General features: G+C 52.5%; 1 protein-coding gene across 3 annotated transcripts in view; it reads left to right on the top strand.

The window, feature by feature from the left end:
* LOC127581317 (collagen alpha-2(I) chain-like) overlaps positions 1–20,982 on the top strand; it is a 28,710-nt gene extending 7,728 nt beyond the window's left edge. For 2 of the 3 annotated variants that reach the window (XM_052035603.1, XM_052035605.1), the window contains 8 exons: positions 663–860; positions 7,093–7,247; positions 7,843–7,942; positions 8,486–10,119; positions 11,340–11,484; positions 12,250–12,323; positions 18,146–18,321; positions 20,819–20,982. In XM_052035603.1, coding sequence (XP_051891563.1) covers positions 842–860; positions 7,093–7,247; positions 7,843–7,942; positions 8,486–10,119; positions 11,340–11,484; positions 12,250–12,323; positions 18,146–18,321; positions 20,819–20,840 — 2,325 coding nt within the window. In that variant the 5' untranslated portion in view covers positions 663–841 and the 3' untranslated portion in view covers positions 20,841–20,982. Of the gene's footprint in view, positions 1–662; positions 861–2,327; positions 2,583–7,092; positions 7,248–7,842; positions 7,943–8,485; positions 10,120–11,339; positions 11,485–12,249; positions 12,324–18,145; positions 18,322–20,818 lie in introns of those variants that run through there. The other variant, XM_052035606.1, reaches the window with a different exon arrangement.
* Positions 20,983–23,132: the final 2,150 nt, after the last annotated feature.

The following is a 23,132-nucleotide window of genomic DNA, read 5'->3' as shown; positions in this document are numbered from 1 at the left end:
CCCCTTTCCTGAAGTCAATGACCAGCTCTTTTGCTTTGTTGACATTGAGGGAAAGGTTGTTGTCATGACACCATTCCACTAAGCTCTCTATCTCCTTCCTGTACTCCGACTCATCGCTGTTTGAGATACGGCCTACAACGGTGGTATCATCTGCAAACTTGTATATGGAGTTAGAGCAGAATCTGGCCACACAGTCATGAATGTATATGGAGTAGAGTAGAGGGCTGAGGACTGCAGCCTTGAGGGCACCAGTGTTGAGAATAATCGTGCTGGAGGTATTGCTGCCTATCCTCACTGATTGTAGGTCTGTTGTTAGAAAGTCAAGGATCCAGTTACAGAGGGAGGTGTTGAGTCCCAGGTCTCGGAGTTTGGTGATGAAGTTTGCTTGGGAATTATTGTATTGAAGGCAGAGCTGTAGTCAATAAACAATAGTCTAACGTAGGTGTCTTTACTGTCCAGATGCTCCAGAGCTGAGTGTAGGGCCAGGGAGATGGCATCCGCTGTAGGCCTGTTTCGGCGATAGGCGAATTGCAGTGGGTCGAGGTTGTCTGGGAGGCCGGAGTTGATGCATGCCATGACCAGCCTCTCAAAGCACTTCATGATGGTGGATGTCAGAGCCACCGGTCGGTAGTCGTTAAGGCGTGTTACCTTGTTTTTCTTAGGTACCGGGATGATGGTGGTCTTCTTAAAGCAGGTGGGAACCCCAGATTGAAGCAGGGAGAGGTTAAATATGTCTGCAAATACCCCCACCAGCTGATCAGCACAAGATCTGAGCATACGGCCAGGGACACCATCGGGGCCAGATGCTTTCCTCGGGTTCACTCTCCAGAAGACTGATCTTATGGACTTCATATGTTGTGGTAAGTTGAGGCCAAGGTTGGATCAGACATGATAGCTTGAATGACAGAGAAAGGCCTCTCCCTCTCTTATCTCTTACTGTATGTATTCACCTATCAACTGGCCGTCTCTGAAACATGGTGTCAGCTGGACAACTGGATAGGTCAACCTCCAATCACAGACACTCCCTTCTCTCTGTCTCTCACCCTGTCTGCAACTTTAATACACGTGTCTTCTCACTTTTCAATTCTGACGAAAGGTCATCAACCTGAAATGCTGACTCTTTCTCTCTACACGGACACTGTCTGACCTGCGGAGTATTTCCAGATCTTTCCATTTGTAGTCAAGTGTGTATACGCCTAGTGTGTCCAACCTTTCCTCACAAGACAAGCCACCCATTGCAGGTTTTGGTCTTGTTTACATACTGTGATGAGGAGGCCAGTACTGTGTGTAATTCTCAAATGTGGTCACTCCAGTGCCCTGTGTAACTGAAGCCTAACCTCCCCAGTAGTGTTCAATTCTCATCACAGGAGGCAATAATATTCTATTCGCTTTCCCAGTTACTTCCTGTTCTTCCATTACCAGACTTCTGTGAATTGTGCACTGGGACACCCAGATTGCTCTGCACCTCGAAACCCTGCAACCTCTCAACACTTAGGTAATAAGCTTTGTTTTTATGTATAAGTAAGTCACGTCATGTCTCCTTATAATGACACAGAAGGAGTCACTTCACAACTCTTCGCTGGATTTTAACATAACTTCCTTTTCTGCCTACTTTTTTGTCAAGCAGCATCTTTACAACCAAAACCTTTGGTGCCTTTGTTCAAGTCACTTGTATGAATTGTAGAGTTTAGGTGCCAGCACCCTTTCCTGTGGCTCACAGCACGAGCTTTTCTTTTCCTCAATAATCATTGATGTGGCACCTTATCAAATGCCTTCTGGAACCTGAGTATAGTGCACCCTCTCCTTCCGCTTTATTCACAGGACATGCTACTCATTCCAAAAATAGGTCAAGCATGACTTCCCTTTCACAAAACCTCGCTGACTTTGCCTGATTAACCTTGACTTTTCCTGCATGCCCAGCAATGAGATCGGCCATGATCTCAGTGGATGGTGGAGCAGGAGGGAGGGGCCGTTTTTGCCCGGTTTCTCATGTTCTGATGGAGGGGGTACTGAGGTAAATGTGTATCCAGAGCAGTGGGGCTCAAAGCTTCCTCAGTCTTGTGGAGAACAAGCAGAGGCTGTTTCGCTTTGATGCAGCTGAGCAGAGTGTATGCAGCCTCTCCACACTGACTAATCGTGGGTTTGTCACTTCCTTGTTCTACCTCAGCCTCTGTATCTGCCTGAGTGATTTTGCATAATTCCCAATAATTAGTTGTAATTAAAACATTATGATATATTTGGAATGGGATGTGGAGCAGGAAGTTGTAGGAGCCTATGCTCTCTGCATCGCTGCACTCACTGCTGCTGCCTCTGTACACAGACTGAGTGAGATAACTGATGGACTTGCTGAATCACAGCAGGTATCTCTGCTTCCCCTGGTGACAAGCAATTGCCCAGAATCGAATGTGCCTGACATTGGGGCAGTTTCCTTCCGCCCCAGGAGCAGCTGCTCTCACTGCCTTGTCTCTGTGGTTTCCTCTTCTGGGAAAATGCATGCAATCTGAACTCTAACCATCCTGTGAGATCTAGACTCAAGCGTTTTACAGCCCTCAGTTTGTCACTTACAGTCCGGATCGTCAGAGGTGAGTGCCGTGCTCCCCAGTCTGGTGTGCATGTGTCTGTGAGTGGGGGACATTTCTACCAGTCATGATCTCCAGATACTTGTCAACTGATTCACACAGAATCCATCCCTGTGGCCAGAGTATTCACTCTGTCAGGTCACAGTCGGGAGTTCGGGGGTGAGGGAGCTCGTGTGTCTGTGCTGGACCAGGATTGCCACATCAACTGTTTCCCAGCACACTCTCCGTGGGAGCTAGACCAGCCCTCGATGGGGGGAGTCGGTGACCAGGATAAGGCACTGGTTTGGGACAGGGTCAAGATTCAGGGTCAAGATTAGGATTTGGGGTTTTAGTCTGAGGGTCATGGTGTGGAGTTTGGGGTCTAGGTGAATGTGTCTAGGTGTGAGTGTGTGTGTGTGTGTGAGTGAGGTCTGTGTCTGGATGAGTGTGTGTGTGTGTCTGGGTGTGTGTGTGGTGAGGTCTGGGTGTGTGTGTTTGGGTCTGGTGAGGTGTGTGTGTGTGTGTGTGTGTCTGGTGAGGTCTGGGTGTGTGTGCTTGTGTGGGTCTGGGTGATGTGCTACATTGCACAGTGCCTGTTGGAGAGTCAGTGACGTGTAAGATGTAACGTTGACCAGGGTGTGACCAGGGTGTGCAGGACTGTGCTCTGGGTATTAGGAACTGCTGCCTGTTTACAAACCTCAGGTCTCTGGAGAAACCACAGACTGGAGACGGCAATAAGCTGAAAGTCGACAAGAACAGGCAGAAGTAAACAGGATGTCCAGTGGCACCTCCCCTCTCCCAGTCCAGCTATTCCCTCACTGTCCTCTGGTCTCCAATCCATTCCTTTCCTTTCTGCAACCTTCCCCTCGACATCCCTCCTGTCCACACTCCTGCCCTCCCTGCTAAATTCCTCCCCTCCCCTCCCCTCCTTCCTTTCCCCTTCCCATAATCCTCACCCTTCCTCCACCCCACAATCTGCCCCCACCCCACTTCACCTCTCCTTCCTGCACCCTCTGAGGGTCAATCATTGCCTCCTGAGCACACCCTTGCACTGGTTCAGTGATGTTACAGAGGAACCAAACGCAAGGGGTTTGCTTGGTCTGGGACTGACTGCTATAGCTGGGTGCTTCTCTCCCTGACCCAGCCTGCCTCTCCCCTCTCCCAGTCTCTATACCCTCTCCATCCCATCAGGAATACACTCACTTATCCCATTCTGTTGGGGGCAGGAGGAAAATCCCAAAGATTCCCAACCCTCGTATTAAAGATATTTCTGCCGTTTCCGTGCCCAAGGGCTCCCTCTTGTCCCGGGAACTGGCCCAGGAATCTCCACATCTCTCGCCTCCACCCCTCACAACCTCCTCATCAATCAACTCATGCCTGTAAACTCCAGGCCAGTGTTGCTGGCCTCTGGCCCCGACCCCTGACCTCTGACCCCTGACCCCAGGCCCTGCCTTTTTGTTTGTGCAGCTTTGCTGATGTTGCGAGAGGCAGCCACCAGTCCTGGTCAGGGGGTGCGGAGCACAGGTATCGGTCTGTGATGGGTGTTGGAGTAGAGCGGGTGAGAGAGCTGATGGAGGGGGACACCCTCCCCTATGCACATAGTCCTTGCACAGTAGAGGCCTCCCCAAATATGCTAAATCAGAGGGATAGATAAGACAGAGGCAGGAGGGTTGTTTCCACTGGTAGGTGAGACTGGAACTAGGGGACATCGCCTCAAGTTTCAGGGGACTAGATTTAGGAGAAACTGCTTTTCCCAGAGAGTAGTGAATCTGTGGAATTCTCTGCCCAAGGGAGAAGTAGAGGCTTCATCATTAAATATATTTAAGACACAGTTAGATAGATTTTTGCACAGTAGGAGAATTAACGGTTATGGGGAAAAGGCAGGTAGGCGGATCTGAGTCCACGGACAGGTCTGCCATGATCTTATTGACTGGCAGAGCAGGCTCGACAGGCCAGATGGCCGACTCCTGCTCCCAATTCTGATGTAAGACAAACATGTTCCTCATGGTCAGAAACAGGCCAATTTACAATGGGGAACACCGAAAATGCAGAGGAATTAAACAAATACTTTCACTTTGTCTTCACACAGGCAACTTCCCTGAAATGCTGGGGAACCAAAGGGCTAATCAAAGAGGAGGAATTAATGAACATTAATTTTAGTGGGGGAAAAAAATGGTATTGGAGAAATTAATGGGACTGAAAGCCAATAAATCTCACAATCTGATAGCCTACATTCAGAGGTAACCATGGAGATAGCAGACACATTAGAAGCATAGAACTGTACCGCACAGGAACAGGCCCTTCAGCCCAACATGTCAATGCCGACCATGATACGAAATTAAAACAAATCCCATCTATGGCACAGTGGTGTAGCGGTTAGTGTAACACTATCACAGCACCAGCAACCCGGATTTAATTCCGGCCGCTGTCTGTAAGGAGTTTGTACGTTCTCCCCGTGTCTGTGTAGGTTTCCTCCGGGTGCTCCGGTTTCCTCCCACACTCTATCTATGTATCTCATAATTTTATAGACTTGTAACAAGTCACCCCTCAGCTTCCAGCGCTCCAGAGAAAACAACCCAGATTTGTCCAACCTCTCCTTACAGCTAATACATTCCATTCCAGGCAACATCCTGGTGAACCTCTTCTACACCCTCTCCAAAGCCCCCACATCCTTCCTGTAACATTGGGACCAGAACTGCACACAGTACTCCAAGTGTGGCCTGACCAAAGTTTTATATAACTTCAACATGACTTCCCAACTTTTATACTCAATGACTTGACCGATGAAGGTAAGCATTCCGTACACCTTCTTTAGCACCCTATCTACTTGTGTTGCCACTATGGATTTGCACTTCAAGATTCCCTTTGTACATCAGTGCTCCTGAGGATCCTGTCATTTATTTATACTTTCCTCTTACATTTGACTTCCCAAAATGCAACACCTCACACTTATCTGGATTAAACTCCATCTACTTCTCCACCTAATTATACAGAATTTACTAATCGGACCACCTACATTTTAATCCAGATCATTAATATAAACTACAACAACATGTCCCAGCACTGATCCTTGCAAAGCACCATTGATCACAGATCTCCAGTCAAAATAACACCTGTCCACCACTGCCCTCTGTCTTCCATGGCCAAGGCAATTTGGATCCAATCTACAGGTCTCCATGGATCCCATGTGACTTAATGTTCTGTACTGGCCTATCACAAGGGACCTTGTAAACTGCTTCACTGAAGCCCATGTGGACAACATCCACTGCCCCGCTGTCACCTTCCTCTTAAAGACCCAGTCAAGTGTGTGAGACAGAGCCTCCCTCGGACAAGCCATGCTGACTCTCCCTAATAAGTCCATGTTGGTTGACACCTTCCAAAATTTCGTGGATTATGGAACAGTTCCCGTGGGTTGGAGGGTGACAAATTTAACCCCACCAATTTAAAAAAGGGGGGGGGGAAGGAAAACTGGGAAAATGCCAGTCATCATTATAAAGGAAGTGATAAAAGGACATTTAGGAAACACCAGTGGGATTAGACAAAGGTAATGAAAATCTGCAGATGCTAGAAATCTGAAATAAAAATAGAAAACACTGGAAATACTGCTATAGTGCGAAGGAATTAGATTGGGCAGGATTTGTAAAGTGTGTTGAGGAAAGTTTGCTGAATCAATATGCCGATGGCCCAGATAGAGATGGGACTACAGTAAACCTCCTCTTGGGAGATGAGGCTGGGCAAGTGGCTGAAGTGTCAGTGGAGAAAAACTTTGGGACCAGTGACCATAATTCTATTAGTTTCAAGGCAGTGATGGCAAAATGTCCTCAGGTTAAACCGGTCCTCAGGTTAAAGTCCTAAACTGGGGGAAGGCTACCATCAGACTGGAACTCACAAAAGTTGATTGGCAGAGGCTGTTTGTATGTAAAGGGACATCTGGCAAGTGGGAGTGATATAGGAAGAGTTCAGGGCCAGCTTACAGAGAACAGCAAGGCTGATATGAATAGGGAACATTGGTTGATGAGAGAGAAGGAGGCATGTGTCAGGATGAGGGCAGCTTCAACAACACTCAAGAAGCTCGACACCATCCAGGACACAGCAGCCCACTCGACAGGCACCCCATCCACACCCACTCACTCACCCCACCACCCACACACAGCAGCAGCAGTGTGGACCATCTACAGGACGCACTGCAGCAACTCACTGAGACTCCTCAGACGGCACCTTCCAAACCCACCACCTCTCCCAGCTGGAAGGACCAGGGCAGCAGAAGCCCGGGGAACACCGCCCCCTGGGAGCTGCCCTGCCACCCACACCCCATCCTGATCTAGAAATATATCGCCGTTCCTTCACCGTCACTGGGTCAAGGTCCTGGAACTCCTTCCCGAACAGCACTGTGGGGACACCCACACCTCCTGGACTGCAGCGGTTCAAGGAGGCAGCTCACCACCACCTTCTCAGGGCAACTAGGGACGGGCAATTAATGCTGGCTCAGCCTGTCCCTGCTTCAGTGTAACATCCGTCTCTGCCCCCTCTCCAGGATCTTCACTCGGAGTGGGGAGTGAGACAATAGCCATGAAGAAAAACGTTGGAGCGATGACCAAACCAGGAGTCCAGGGAAAGCAGACAGTTCCCTCAGGATCGGAGCCTTCCCAAGCTGGGCCCTCGCTCCGCAGACACGCTCAGTACAATGAGGTAGGAGGACATGTCCACAGTCGATGAGGGGAGGGAAGGTCCGCCACCTCCAGAGTCATCCCCTGGGCAGCATGGGTCACATCAGCAAACCGTGTTCGGTTGGACCCCTTCCAGATATGGGGCTTTGTGGTTGGGGAGGGGTCAGTCAGGGCGCCAGGCAGGGATGGGGTGACTGCAGGACCACTCCTTCTGGGAGAGGAGTTGGAAACAAAGGGGCAGGTCCTTGATGCCAGACCCAGCCATTTCAGGCAGAGCCCCCATCCGATGGTGTGGCACTGGGGTCAAGGTCTGACCCTCCACAGTGTGGCACTGGGGTCAAGGTGTGACCCTTCACGGGTGTGACCCTGGGGTCAAGGTCTGACCCTCCACGGGTGTGGCCCGGGGTTAAGGTTTGGGTTGATGGGTTTTGATTGGGTGTTGAGGCAGGAGCAGTGGATAAACCCTGACCACATTGAGAGATGTAACAGGCACGAGGGGTGGAGTGGCCTCCTACTGTAGCAAGAACCAGGCTGATGTGGGGGGTGGGAGATGAGGGCCCGGCCCCTTACTAACATCGGTGCCAACTTCTGCCACTAACCCTGATCTCTTCTGTCAGGTGAAGAGTCGAAGTGTTGCTGAGGTCACCCCGAGGAGCACAGCACGGCCAAAGAGCCTAGGAACTGTGGGATCCACTGGCACCAAGGCCAGGAGCCCAGGTACAAGGGCAGAGGGCAACACCAGTCCTTGCATCAAAGATGAGTGATGACAGGGAACTCAGATCAGGGCTCAGACTGAATCAGGGACCACTTGGGAATGGGACGTGGGACTGGGGACTGGGGACTGGGACTGAGAATGGAAACTAGGAATGGGGACTGGAGACTGGGAATGGGGACTGGAGACTGGGAATGGGGAGTGGGGACTGGGGACTGGGAATGGGGAGTGGGGACTGGGAATGGGGATTGGAATGGGGAGTGGAAGTGGGGAGGAGACTGTGTCCCCCGCAGTTGTTGATGCAGATGTGTGTGGGTGTAAGAGGTGGAGGGGTGTGGGGAGGTGGGGTAGGGTTTGGATGTAGGGAGGGTGCGGGGAGGTGGGGGTTGCGGGGAGGGTTGCAGGGAGGGTTGGGGGGGTTGCTGGAGACATTGGGGATCTGCCATGTACCCCGGCCTGTGGAAAGGGGGGTATTAGGTTCAGCGTGAGGTCAGAGTGGGTTGGGAAGGTGTGTGATTCGGCTTTTGACCTGTGCCCTCTCCCCACAGGGACACCCTCCTCAGGCCGAGCGACCGCTCCGATCCGGGGGGAGGTGCCGAAGGAGCCAGTTTGCCAGGGTCAGGCTCGTCGCATGGGACTGCACCCCAGGGGTCAGGGATTGCTGGGGCCCAGGAGGCAGAGACCACAGGAGGTGCCCGGCTCCAGGGTGAAGGGCAGCCCAGTGCTGGTCCCTCCAGGGAAGGGGGATGTGGGACCCCATGGGGTGTCCAGCTCCTCTCACAGGCGCCGCCTCTCCCCACGCCCTGCCACCTCCGGGACCCCGACCTCCGGGACCCCGACCTCCAGGACCCTGACCTCCGGCCCCCCAACCTCCAGGATCCCAATCTCTGGCCCCCTGACCTCTGGCTCCCCGACCTCCAGCATCCAAACCTCCAGCACCCTGACCTCCAGCCTCCCGACCTCTGAACCCCCGACCTCCAACTCCTGTCCTGCCAAAGATTTTCCCTCTGACCCCCTGACCCCCAGTCCCCTGACCTCCAACTCCTGCCCCCCCAAAGATCTGCGCCCAGAGTTCCCAACCTCTGACCCTATGCGCTCCAACCCCTCAGCCTCCAACTCCAGCCCTGCCAAAGATCTGCCCTCTTACCTTCCGACATCTGACTCCTATTCCTCCAACACCATGTCCTTGAAACTCTTGCCCTCCAACCCCCTGACCTCCGGCTACTCCCCCTCATGCCCCACCAGTGCTGATGACCCCCCCGTGGGGTCAGTGCCTATGTGTGGGGAGGTGAACCACTCCCCCAAGGGTCACGAGGGTAACAGGGGCGTCTGGGCCACTGGGTTTCAGGGGCCGGGACAGAGCAGGGGAACAGGGTGGGACGGTTCCCACCAGCAGCAGCCCACTGCCTGGCAGGGGTGGTCCGGGGATCTCAGGGTCCAGGGGGGTGCAGAGCCGGGAGTCGGGGACCTGGCAGGAAGTCTCGGGGGCGAGGGTGGTGCTCAGCAGGCAGGGGAACGCAGCCCAGCGCAGGCAGGGGAACGCAGCCCAGCACAGGCAGGGGAACGCGGCCCAGTGCAGACAGGGGAATGCAGTATGGCGCAGGCAGGGGAACACGGTACAGAGCAGAGAGGGAAATGCAGCCCAGCGCGGGCAGGGGAACACAGTACAGAGCAGGCAGGGGAACACAGTACAGAGCAGGCAGGGGAACGCAGCCCAGCACAGGCAGGGGAACACGGCTCAGTGCAGACAGGGGAATGCAGTATGGCGCAGGCAGGGGAACACGGTACAGAGCAGAGAGGGAAATGCAGCCCAGCGCGGGCAGGGGAACGCAGCCCAGCGCGGGCAGGGGAACGCAGCCCAGCGCGGGCAGGGGAACGCAGCCCAGTGCAGGCAGGGGAACGCAGCCCAGTGCAGGCAAGGGAACGCAGCCCAGTGCAGGCAGGGGAACGCAGTACAACACAGGCAGGGGAGCACGGCCCAGCGCAGACAGAGGAGTGGTTGAGTGTCCAGGTGACAGGCGATGAGCTCGGGGGTGAGGGAGCCCGGCTGAGCCGTGGGTGCTCGGTGCAGGGAGTGTGTGACGGGCCATCATCTCTCGACCACGGAGACACGGAGACCACGGCACTGAGGACAGCGTCTCCAGAAACCTGCTCTAAGTCTCCGGGGCACAGCTGCTCAAAGGTGAGGCACCTCCAGTGGGGGGGCTCCTGCAGTCAGGGTCAGGGGGTCACAGTCCAGGGTCGGGAGGGTTACAGTCCAGGGTCAGAGGTCACATTCCAGATTTTGGGGTGGGGGGGTTTACAACCAAGTTGGGGTTATGGTCCAGTCCCCGAGGTACCGACTCTCCTGGTACAGTCCCTGAGGTACCGACTCCCCCTGGGGTTCGGTCCCCGAGGTTCTGACTCTCCCCGGGGTACAGTCCCCGAAGTACCGACTTCCCCCGGGGTACTGACTCTCCCTGGGGTACTGTCCCCGGTGCACGGTCCCCGAGGTATCGACTCTCCCTGGGGTATGGTCCCTGAGGTACTGACTCTTCCTGGGGTACAGTCCCCGAGGTACCGGCTCTCCCCGAGGTACGGTCCCCCGAGGTACCGGCTCTCCCCGGGGTACGGTCCCCGAGGTACCGGCTCTCCCCGGGGTACGGTCCCCGAGGTACCGGCTCTCCCTGGGGTACGGTCCCCGAGGTACCGGCTCTCCCCGGGGTACGGTCCCCGAGGTACCGGCTCTCTCCCCGGGGTACGGTCCCCGAGGTACCGGCTCTCTCCCCGGGGTACGGTCCCCGAGGTACCGGCTCTCCCCGGGGTACGGTCCCCGAGGTACCGGCTCTCCCCGGGGTACGGTCCCCGAGGTACCGGCTCTCCCCGGGGTACGGTCCCCGAGGTACCGGCTCTCCCCGGGGTACGGTCCCCGATGGTACCGGCTCTCTCCCCGGGGTACGGTCCCCGAGGTAGGCCGGGTACCGGCTCTCTCCCCGGGGTACGGTCCCCGAGGTACCGGCTCTCCCCGGGGGTACGGTCCCCGAGGTACCGGCTCTCCCCGGGGTACGGTCCCCGAGGTACCGGCTCTCCCCGGGGTACGGTCCCCGAGGTACCGGCTCTCCCCGGGGTACGGTCCCCGAGGTACCGGCTCTCCCCTGGGTACAGTCCCTGAGGTACTGAGTCTCCCCGGGGTACGGTATCTCTCTGGGATACTTTTTGCTCTTCTGATGACTGTTTTTGTGGCAATTAAAAAGTTCCAACACCACATGTTTGCAATGTACAGAAAGTCTCATTGTCACAATGTCTGCAATTCCTTGAGCCCATTCCATGCTTTGAAAGAATTAATGTTTTAAAACAGCATGTGTATCCACATGGGTTTGGAGAGGTTAATGTGCAGGGTTCTGAGGCCAACTCCGGTTACAGGTGGATTGCGGAGAACAAGGTGGGACCGGAGAGCAGGACTGCGAGGTCAAGGACCTGCAGGAGACCATCTTTGAGCTGCGGGACCAAGTGGAGCAACATCAGGCTGTGCAGCTGCACAACAACAGCACGATCCGTGCGCTGGAGTGTGAGTCTGAGTGCCAATAGCCCACCGCCCTCAAACCCAGGCCGGGCAGACACTCGGCAGTCAGACAGTGCCCGTGGGGACAGAAACAGGGAACATTTCTGGCGGTGGTGTCACTGCTACCCACAGTGCATCCGGAGAGGCTGAGCAGTGTGCGGAGGCTGATGCAGCATCCGTGGACAGGCAGCTGGGGTGGCAGAGCCCCGTGTGAGGACCGTCCCAGAGCGGACCCTCCCAGAGCAGCCCCTCCCTCCTCTCCCCTGACCCCACCCATCCCTTCCCATCCCCACCCACCGTCCCCTTCCCATACCCACCCATCCCTGCCCCTCTATCCTCTCCCCCATCCCCACTCCCCCCTCCCCCACCCACCCCTTCCCGTCCCCCCTTCCCCGTCTCCCCTTCCTCACCCACCCACCCCTTCTTCACAGCATTCCAATTCCCTCCCTCCCTTCCACAGCCACTCCTGATCTGCCCTCCTCCCCCTCCAACCCCTGTCTCGTGAATCATGGGGCAGTGAGCAGGTCATAGAGTCATACAGGCCCTTCACCCCAACTCGTTCATACTGACCAAGGTACCCACCTGCGCCAGTCCCACTCGCCCGTGTTTGGCCCATATTCCTCTGAACCTTTCCTATCCACATACCTGTCCAAGTGTGGTTATTGTAGCTGCCTCAGCCACTTCCTCTAGCAGCTTTTTTCATATAGTGACCACCCTCTGGGGGAAGAAGTTGCCCCTTGATGATCGATTGATTGAATTTTCTTTCCTCAGGTAAAGTGAAGTCTTTGGAAAGGCAGAACCTGGAACTGGAGAAACAGCTCGAGATATTCAACAAGAAGATGAAGGTCAGTGGAAGGACAGGAGTCTCACGGAGCTCCGTGCCTGTCACGGAAAAGGGACTTCTAGGCCCAAAGGCGGAAGGAAACGCCGCTGCTACCTCGCAGTCCGTTGCTCGCGGTCTGGGTTGTATCGACCTGCTGAAGCTTCCATCCTGCGAACCGCTGAGTGGGCCCTGGGTCCAACATGTGGGTTTGTCCTTGGGATGGACTGCACTGATTGGGTAATATATGTGTTCGGGGTGGCCAGTGCTCTGTGTGTGCGAGTCTCTGACCAAGAGGGAGTTCAGTAGATCCCCACGTTCTCCATGTAGGCAGTTTTGGGATTTGAGTTCATTTATATTGTGCTGAGCGTTAGATTCATCTTCAAAAAGTTGATAAGGATTTCACAAAATCACCAACTGGTCACAGGCCTGAAGACAGACAGTCAGTCCGTTGTCTCTGTACTAGCTCCATCCAGCCAGTCCCACACCCCACTCTCTCCCCACAACTTGGCAAGTCCTTTCCTTTCAGATACCTCTTCAGCTCCCTCTGAACACTACAGAGGAGGCGAGACTGACGTGCTCTGTGGGTGGAGGAGGGTTCAGTTAATAGCAGTGCTGATGGGTAAGTCCTGCTCAGGATGGTGTGTGACTGGCTGGGAGCTAATGCTGGTGAGGTGAGGTGCAGCAGGAGAATCACACAACATAGAATGAGGCTGTTCGGCCCATTGTGTTCATGTCTGTCACAGAGTTCTCCGGCCTTATCCACCTCCCACTGGGCTCTGTACCCTGAAGGTTGCAGTTCTTCAGGTCCACCCCCAGGTATTGTTTGAATGTGAGACCTCTCCCACCCTCTCAGGCAGTGAGTCCCTGAATCTCTCTGGTTTGACCCCATCTCCCTGTAATCTACCAGTTACTTCTATTATCTGTTCCTGGTCTCTGACCACTCCCACCCCCCCCCCCCCCCCACTCAGGGAATTAACTCCTTCACAGGAGGGAATTAACAGAGGTTGGAGGAACAACACCTTGTATTCCTCCTTGGGAGGCCTCAACATCAATTTCTCTAACTTCTGGTAACCCCTCCCCTCTTACCCCCCCCCCCACACCCTTTGTCTGCCCTCATTCCTATGGCCCCCCTCACCACCCTCATGACCTGCCCATCTATTCCCTACCTCCATCCCTTTATTCCATGGTCCACTGCCCTGTCCTACCGGATTCCTCCTCCTTCAGCCCTTTGCCTCTTCCACCCATCACCTCTCAGCTTCTCCCCTCACTCCCTTTCGTCCCCCCTCCCCCATCCCCCCCCCTCACCTGGACTCACCTGTCACCTGCCAGTCTGTGCTCCTCCCGCTCCCCTGACCTTCTTATTCTGGCTTCTGCCCTCTTCCTTCCCAGTCCTGATGAAGGGTCTCCACCTGAAATGTTGACTGTTTATTTCCCTCCATGGATGCTGCCTGACCTGCTGAGTTCCTCCAGCATTTTATGTGTAACTCCTTCCTATTGACTTTTTACACACCTCACCAAGTCTCCCTCCTCCATTGCAAAGTAAATAAGGCTACTGGGGAGAGTTTAAACTAGAATTGTTGGGGGGGTGGGATCCGGACTGGAGAGACTGGGGAAGAGGTGCTTGGCTCTCAAATAGAGGAGGCTAGGAGTAAGTACCATAGGCAGGTGATAGAGAAGGGAAGTGTTCAGACAGGCTTGAGATGTGTCTATTTTAATGCAAGGAGTATTGTGAACAAGGCGGACGAGCTTAGAGCTTGGATCAATACTTGGAGCTATGATGTGGTGGCCATTACGGAGACTTGGATGGCTCCGGGGCTGGAATGGTTGATTCAAGTGCCGGGTTTTAGATGTTTCAGGAAGGACAGGGAGGGAGGCAAGAGAGGTGGGGGAGTGGCACTGTTGATCAGAGATAGTGTCACGGCTGCGGAAGAGGTGGACGTTGTGGAGGGATTGTCTACGGAGTCTCTGTGGGTGGAGGTTAGGAACAGGAAGGGGTCGATAACGGTGCTGGGTGTTTTTTTATAGGCCGCCCAGTAGTGACAGGGTTATTGAGGAGCAGATAGGGAAGCAGATCCTAGAAAGGTGTGAGAATAACAGAGTTGTTGTGATGGGGGATTTTAATTTCCCAAACATCCATTGGCATCTCCAGACAGTGAGGGGTTTAGATGGGGTGGAGTTTGTTAGGTGTGTTCAGGAAGGATTCTTGACACAGTATGTAGATAGACCTACAAGAGGAGAGGCTGTACTTGATTTGGTATTGGGAAATGAACCTGGTCAGGTGTCATATCTCTCAGTGGGCGAACATTTTGGTGATAGTGATCATAATTCTATCTCCTTTACGTTAGCACTGGAGAGGGATAGGAACAGACAGGCTAGAAAGGTGTTTACTTGGAGTAAAGGGAATTATGAGGCTCTCAGGCAGGAAATTGGAAGATTAAATTGGGAACAGATGTTCTCTGGGAAAATTACGGAAGATATGTGGCAAATATTCAGGGGATATTTGTGTGGAGCTCTGCATAGACATGTTCCGATGAGACAGGGGAGTCATGATAGGATACAGGAACCGTGGTGTACGAAGGCTATAATAAATCTAGTCAAAAGGAAAAGAAAAGCAAACAAAAGGTACAGAGAGCTAGGTAATGTTAGAGATCTGGAGGAACACAAGGCTAAAAGGAAGGAACTTAAGAAAGAGATTAGGAGAGCCAGAAGGGGACATGAGAAGGCCTTGGCGGGCAGGATTAAGGAAAACCCCAAGGCGTTCTACAAGTATGTGAAGAGTAAGAGGATGAAATGCGAAAGGATAGGGCCTATCAAGTGCAGCAGTGGGAAAGTGTGTATGGATCCGGAAGAAATAGCGGAGGTACTTAATGAATACTTTATGTCAGTATTCACCACGGAAAAAGATCTGAGGGATTGCAGTGGGGACTTGCAGCAGCCTGAAAAGCTTGAGCATGTAGATATTAGAAAAGAGGTGGTGCTGAAACTTTTGGAAAGCATCAAGTTAGATAAGTTGCTGGGACCAGATGAGATGTACCCCAGGTTGCTGTGGGAGGCGAGGGAGGAGATTATGGAGCCTCTGACAATGATATTTGCATCGTCGATGGAGACGGGAGAGGTTCCGGAAGATTGGAGGGTTGCAGATGTTGTTCCCTTATTCAAGAAGGGAAGTAGGGATAGCCCAGGAAATTATAGACCGGTGAGTCTTACCTCAGTGGTTGGTAAGCTGATGGAGAAGATCCTGAGGGGCAGGATTTATGAACATTTGGAGAGGTATAATATGATTAGGAATAGTCAGCATGGCTTTGTCAAGGGCAGGTCTTGCCTTACGAGCCTGATTGAATTTTTTGAGGATGTGACTAAGCACATCAATGAAGGGAGAGCAGTAGATGTAGTGTATATGGACTTCAGCAAGGCGTTTGATAAGGTACCCCATGCGAGGCTTATGGAGAAGGTGAGGAGCCATGGGATCCAAGGGGACATTGCAGTGTGGATCCAGAACTGGCTGGCCCACAGAAGGCAAAGAGTGGTTGTTGAAGGGTCGTATTCTGAGTGGCGGTCGGTGACCAGTGGTGTACCTCAGGGATCTGTACTGGGACCCTTACTATTTGTGATTTTTATAAACGACCTGGATGAGGAAGTGGAGGGGTGGGTTGGTAAGTTTGCGGATGACACGAAGGTTGAGGGTGTTGTGGATAGTTTGGAGGACTGTCAGAGGTTACAGAGGGACATAGATAGGATGCAGAGTTGGGCTGAGAAGTGGCAGATGCAGTTCTACCCAGATAAGTGTGAAGTGGTTCATTTTGGTAGGTCAAATATGTTGGCGGAATATAGTCTTAATGGTAGGACTCTTGGCAGTGTGGAGGATCAGAGGGATCTTGGGGTCCGAGTCCATAGGATGCTCAAAGCGGCTGCACAGGTTGACTCTGTGGTTAAGAAGGCAAATGGTGTATTGTCCTTCATCAATTGGGGAATTGAACTTAGGAGCCATGAGGTATTATTTGCAGCTATATAGGTCCCTGGTCAGACCCCACTTGGAGTATTGTGCTCAGTTCTGGTCGCCTCACTACAGGAAAGATGTGGAAGCCATAGAAAGGGTGCAGAGGAGATTTACAAGGATGCTGCCTGGGATGCGGAGCATGCCTTATGAAAGCAGGTTGAGGGAACTCGGCCTTTTCTCCTTGGAGAGATGGAGGATGAGGGCGGACCTGATAGAGGTGTATAAGATGATGAGAGGTATTGATAGGGTAGATAGTCAGAGGCTTTTCCCCAGGGCTGAATTGGTGGCCACAAGAGGACATAGGTTTAAGGTGCTGGGGAGTAGGTACAGAGGAGATGTCAGGGGTAAGTTTTTTACTCAGAGAGTGGTGAGTGCATGGAATGGGCTGCCGGAAATGGTGGTGGAGGCTGATACGATAGGGTCTTTCAAGAGACTGTTAGATCGGTACATGGAGCTGAGTAAAATAGAGGGCTATGGGTAAGCCTATTAATTTCTAGGGTAGGGACATGTTCGGCACAGCTTTGTGGGCCGAAGGGCCTGAATTGTGCTGTAATTGTTCTATGTTCTATTTTCTAACCCCAATCTTTCCTTATGGCTACATTTTTCTCAATGTTTCAGGAGCAGCTTCTTCCCCTCCACCATTAGATTTCTGAACGGTCCATGAACCCATGAACACTCCCTCGTTATTCCTCTTTTGCACTATTGATTTATTTTTGTAACATAGCGATGCTTATGTCTTGCACCGTACTGCTGCCGCAAAGCAACACGTTTGACGACGTGTCGGTGATAATGAACCTGAGTCTGAGTCTGATTTTTCCAGTCCTGACAGTGTCTTTGTAATTTCCTCTGAACCCTGCAATCCTGTAGCCCAGGGAAGATTGGGAAACGATGGTCTCGGCCCCATCGTTCCTCCCCTTAACGGTCTGGGATACATCTGGCTCTGGGATATCCGCTTTCAAAGGTGAAAGTGTATGGCCTGCACTACAGCAACTGCACATCAAGAGCTGGATATTCAGTGCAGCGACAGGGGAAAGCTAGAGCATGGAGCTAAATGGAGAGCATAGATTAGATGGGTCAAATGGCCTCCTGTGAATTCAGTAGTGATGTTGGGTAAAGCTGTGAAGAGGGAGAATGATATGGTGCTTGCAAAGACGAGGAGTAATCGAGGTGTTTAAGAGAAAACCAGATGAGAGAAGGAAGTGGGTGTTGAGAGGGTGAAGTGAAGAGGGGGGGTCGAGAGGCCCCAGAATGGCCAAGAGCTGAGCTCCGGGGAACTCAGTGCCCCAGTGTGTGGCTCACTACACGTCATGGGCTCAGACGTCGAAGGATCAAGGACAGGTGGCTCTGTTCACTAAATCCTGGCCCACAAACAGAGTCAAGACAATCAACAACTTTGCTTTCCTTCTTCTAACCCTGCCTCACTATCGCTCTTCCTGACACTGTCTTTCTGCACCTTCTGACACCGGACGTGGAATGGGCTAACAACCAAATCAGACTAATATCCAACCTGGCTCATTTTCTGCATTAAAGAGAATGCAGACAAATGCCAGTTGTTGTTGAGTTGCATTTCAGTTATTTAATGTTGATATTCAACACATTGTGGATACTAGACAGTTCATTTGTATAATTTATCTGGAATGAATAGATGTTGGTTTACAGTGTCTGAAGAGTGTGTAGACGTGTTAGGTCGGACCGAGAGGTTCTGACTTCACGCTACCATCCCGTTTGACGTTGGACGGTAAGGTGCACTCCACACTGCAGGGGACATCAAGCCCACTCAGGAGCTGGTGTGGAATGTGAAGGAGTATGTCGGCTACTTCTGGGAATTATTTTTGGTGTATTGGCAGGAGGAAGCGGAGGAATGGCGATACTTCCAGGCAGACCTGCAGACTGCAGTGGTGGTGGCAAACGACATCAAGTGTGAAGCCCAGCAGGAGATGCGTGAGCTGAGGAGGGAGCTGCAGGAGGAGAGGAGGAGAACTCAGCAGCTGCAGGAGGAGTTGGAAGCCATGCAGGCTCTCAGGTTGGTCACCAGGAGGCAATGGTGAGTGGTCACGGCCACGAACCGGAGTGGTCACTCACACGGGAGTCAGGTTCTCCTCTGTCAACAGTTGGCATCACTGTAGGAATGTTCCTCACTAACTGTGCCCTGGTTTGGATTATCTATAGCGGGAGTATTCGGCTCCTGCAGGGTCCGTCGACAGAGGCTCCAGGGAGCTACACGTCGGCAGGGAGGAACTTGCATGTTTGAGAGGTCTGGGGACTGGAGGTTGGGCATTATCCCAGAGCCCAGGGACGGAGCCCAGAGACAGAGCCCAGAGACGGAGCCTATGGGCATTGTCAGTGTTTCCATCCACCCCTCTGTCCAAACCACTGTCTACCCCTCCCTCTATCTGCCCCCCCCTCCATTTGACACCCCCCCCACCCACCCCTCCTCTCTCCATCCACAACCCTCCCTTCATATAAACATAAGACATAAAAGCAGGAGTAACCTATTCCTGCCATTGTGTCTGCTCTGCCATTCAATAGTCCTGGCTGATTTTTTACCTTCACGCCACATTCCTGCCCTGACCTTGTAGCCTTGTATTCCTTGATTCCCTGAAGCTGTTCGTCCCTTCCCAGCTACACTCAGATTCCGAAGCTTCACTGCCCTCTCGGTGAAGACGTTTCTCCTCTTCTCAGTGTTGAACAACCCTCCCCCCCCACCCAAGTTTGAAACTGTGATCACTGGTCCTAGACACCCCAGCCAGAGGAAACACCAATTCCTTACCCACCCCCCCATACACTGGGCTTCCCCTTTTCCTATCTTCAGTCCTGAAGAAGGGTCCTGACCCGAAACGTTGACCACCTGCTCTTCTCCACAGATGCTGCCTGGCCTGCTGAGTTCCTCCAGCATCATTATGTTTTTTATCTAGATTCCAGCATCTGCAGTCCTTTATTTCTCTAATACCCTACCCATCCTGTGAAGCCCCAGAAGAACTTGGTACCTTTCTACGAGGTTAAGTCTCGCTCTCCTACACCCGAGAGTGTACAGGCCCAGTCCACCTGATCTCTCTTCTTCCGAGAAACCAGCCAGTCCGACTCAGTCTGGTGAACCTCTGACACGTTCCCTCTCTCACCACGAGATCTTTCCTTAGATAAGGAGCCCAGAAGTTCATAAATGTTCTAAATATGTTCTAGCCAGAACTCTATATAATTGGGACAGGCCATATCTGCTCCTGTACTCAGACCCACTTACCATGTGAGGTCGCTCTTGTAGAGTCATAGAGTTGTACAGCACAGCAGCAGGCCCTTCGGCCCACCATGTCCATGCTGACCTTGTTGCCCATCTACACTAATCCCTGTATTAGGCCCTTACCCTTCCATGCCTTGCCTATTTGTGTCTGTCTAAATGTCTGTTAAACATGGTGATTGTGTCTGACTCCCCCACCTCCTCTCACTATGAACACCAAGACCTCCCAAGCTCCTTTCGATATTTCCCACCAGAGTGAACAACTTCACGTTTTCCACGTCTCGCCTGCGCACCCATTCCCTCAGCCCTTCCGTACCCCCGAACTCCCTCTGCATCCTCCTCTCTCACAGCTTTCAATCACCACAATTTCACACCACATCAATACAGATCACCAATGTTGGTAGAGACCAGCACTGATCCGAGCCACACTGCATCGCCACAACCTCCATCCTGTAGATTCCAACTGCCCCTTAACTAATCCTCAATCTGTCCAGTGTATCACCCCCAACACCACACCCTTTCATTTTGTATCAAAGTCCTCCTGAAAGTTGTACAGGTTCACCTGATCATCCTGCTCCACCCCAATGCCACGGCCCGGTACTTGGTGCTGAGCCTTCTCGGCACATGGAGATGCAATTTGAACATGGTGAGAGTCTCTGCCTCCACCACCCCCTCAGACAGTGCATTCCCAATTCTTAACCCCCCTCTGGGGAAGAAAGGTCTTCTTCAGATTCCATCTAACTCCTTAACCCTTACCCTAAACCTGTGTCCTCTCGTTTTTGACACCTCTGCCATGGGGAAAAGTTTGTTAATATCTGCCCCTCATTATTCTGTCAGGTCCCCCTCAGCCTCCAGGGAGAACAGCTCTCAGCCTCTCTGGTCTCTGCTCATAACTGAAACACTGCATCCCAGCAACATCTTGGTGAATCCCCTCTGCACCCTCTCCAGTGCAGTCACCTCCTTCCTAGAGGGTGGTGACCAGAACTGTACACAGTATTCCAGGTGTGGCCTGACCAATGTTTAATGAAGCTGCACCGTAACCTTGCTGCTCTCATAATACGTGCCCAGCTAATGAAGAAAAACATTGGTATGGCCAGGCTCAGGCGGGGCAGGGTCAGTATGTCTGTGGGACGGTCGCAGACGGGGTCAGTGTCTGTAGGATGGTCCTGATCCCTGACCCTTACCCTCTGCCCCGATCCCTGACCTTCACCCTCTGCTTCCATCCCTCACAAGCTGCCCTTTCACTACTGGGCCTGCTGTCTGAGCCCTCTCTCTCATTTCTGCACAGGTCTGAGCCTTCCCTGCAGTGAGGCTGGTGGTGGGGACCGAGCAGCAGCTGTGGACCAGGGCACCCACACTGTGGACGGACTTTCATGAGGAGTTCTGGACTACTGGAGCCAAAATCCCACACTGTGGTGCAAAGTCCAGGAGATCTTCCCCAAGCACACTGGATAAATACTTGGGAGGAGGTGTGGGGGGGAGGGGGGAGGAGAGGGAAGGGGAGCGAGGGATGGAGAGAAGAGGGTGAGGAAGAAGGGCAGGGGAGGGAGGGAAGGAAGGAGGGAGCAGAGGGGTTGAGGGAAAACCTGAGCTGGCACAAGCTGGATGGTTCAAATAGCTTTTCAATGAGTGTGGTAACCATGGGGTGGGCACAGTCCATCCCCACCCTTCACCAGCTGAGGCCTGAGCCCGGGTAGCCACTGTCAGCCACTGGAGGAGTGACCACTGCTGTGCCAACACTAAATGCCCAGTGAAGCTGCCTTGTCCCTGCCTGGGGTCAGCTGATCCCTGCTCATTCTGATACTGCACGTCCAGTAATGTACTAGTATTGTTAGGATGCAGTTACTGGGCAGCACTGGATACAGTGGGCAGCACAGACCAGCAGTTACTAGGCAGCACTGGATACAGTAGGCAGCACTGGATACAGTGGACAGCACAGACCAGCAGTTACTGGGCAACACTGGATGCAGTGGGCAACACATCAGCAGTTACTAGGCTGCACTGGGCAGCACAGACCAGCAGTTACTGGGCAGCACTGGATACAGTGGGCAGCACTGAGTGTGATTGCTCCTTCCGTTATCTCGCTGGTGAATGGTGCACATCGATCAGGTCACTACAGTGGGAGGTCCACACCCTCAGCAACCGTCAGGGCGATGCTTCCAGGATCTGACACTGACGACCATTTGTAGGTCTGATCTGAGTACCAAGTGTTGGCAGTTTGTGTGGAGAGAACTGGAACCTTGGATGCTGTTAACGGGGCCATTTCAGAATTCAGCAAAGAAAGGCCAAGGCATTGGTAAGGAGAGGAATGAACCTGAGCAGAGTCTAGTGAAACTTCTATAGATGTGTAGACAGGAAAAGACTAGCTAAACTTAACAGGGGTCTCTTACAGAGCGATACAGGAGAGGTTATAGAAGAGGATAAGGAAACAGCAGAGAAACACTTTGTGTTATGGAGAATAGTGCAGGGTAACAGGAACAGAACAAATGAGAACCTCAAGGATTAACATAAGTGACAAAACTAATGGGCCTGAAATGTGATAAATCCACAGGGTCCGATGACCTGTTCCTGGGATTTGACAGAGGTGGAGGGAGGGGATGCACAACTTGTCATTTTCCAAAAGTCCATAGATTCTGGAACATTCCCACAGATTGGAAGGTAGCAAAGGAGGTGTGCAATATAATTTAGTTCATAACCTGCAATTAAAAGAGATGAGCCTTTTGTCTGAATGAGTGGGGTATTTCTGTGTTGGTGCCAATGCCATTGAGGGAGGGAGTGTGTGTCCTGCAGCTATTCTGGCCGGTGAGGCTGGCTCTCCAGTGCTGTATGTTCAAGGGTAAATACGACAGGCCTTGCCAGCAACATCCCCTCAGCAATGAACTTGTTTCAAAAATAAAGTAAATGCCAGAATCTATAATTCATGAAGTGGTAACAGGGGACCAGGAAAATATAACAAGGCTGGGCAGGGTTGACGTGGATTCATGAAGGGAAGTTGTCCAGTGGTAATGAGCAGAATACATCGAGGGAAATGCGTGGATGTGATATATTTGGACTTTTGAAGTCCTTCAATAAAGTGTCACAAGAGATTACTAAGCATTGAGAGTGCATGATGTTACGTACTGCTGCAGACTGAGGAGCAGGAGTCATAGGTTGTGAACCTGTGACATGAGGTGATGTGGAGGATCGATGCTGTCCGCAACACATAGCAATCACTTGGATGAGAGGATGAAGTGTTATACATCCAAGGAGACACGAGATTCTGCAGACGCTGGAATCTGGAGCAACGCACAAGATGCTGGAGGAACTCAGCAGGTCAGGCAGCGTCTGTGGAGGGAAATGGAGAGTCGAGGTGATATATCCAAGTCAGCTGATGATTCAAAGCTGGGTGTCAGTGTGGGCCGTGGGCAGGATGCAGAGGGGCTTCAGGGTGACAGACACAGTGTGAAAGGGCAAGGACATGCCAGGTGGAATATAATGTTGGTAAATGTGAGGTAATCCACTGGTAGAAAAAATAGGCAAAGCATTTCATCAGTGGTGGAGTTGGGTGCCCTTGTGTACAGATCACTGAAAGTTAACACAACAACAGCAAGTAAATAGGCAAA

This window comes from Pristis pectinata, chromosome 21 (genome assembly GCF_009764475.1).
Source record: "Pristis pectinata isolate sPriPec2 chromosome 21, sPriPec2.1.pri, whole genome shotgun sequence".
Lineage (NCBI taxonomy): Eukaryota > Metazoa > Chordata > Chondrichthyes > Rhinopristiformes > Pristidae > Pristis > Pristis pectinata.
This window is presented reverse-complemented; position numbering and strand designations above follow the sequence as displayed.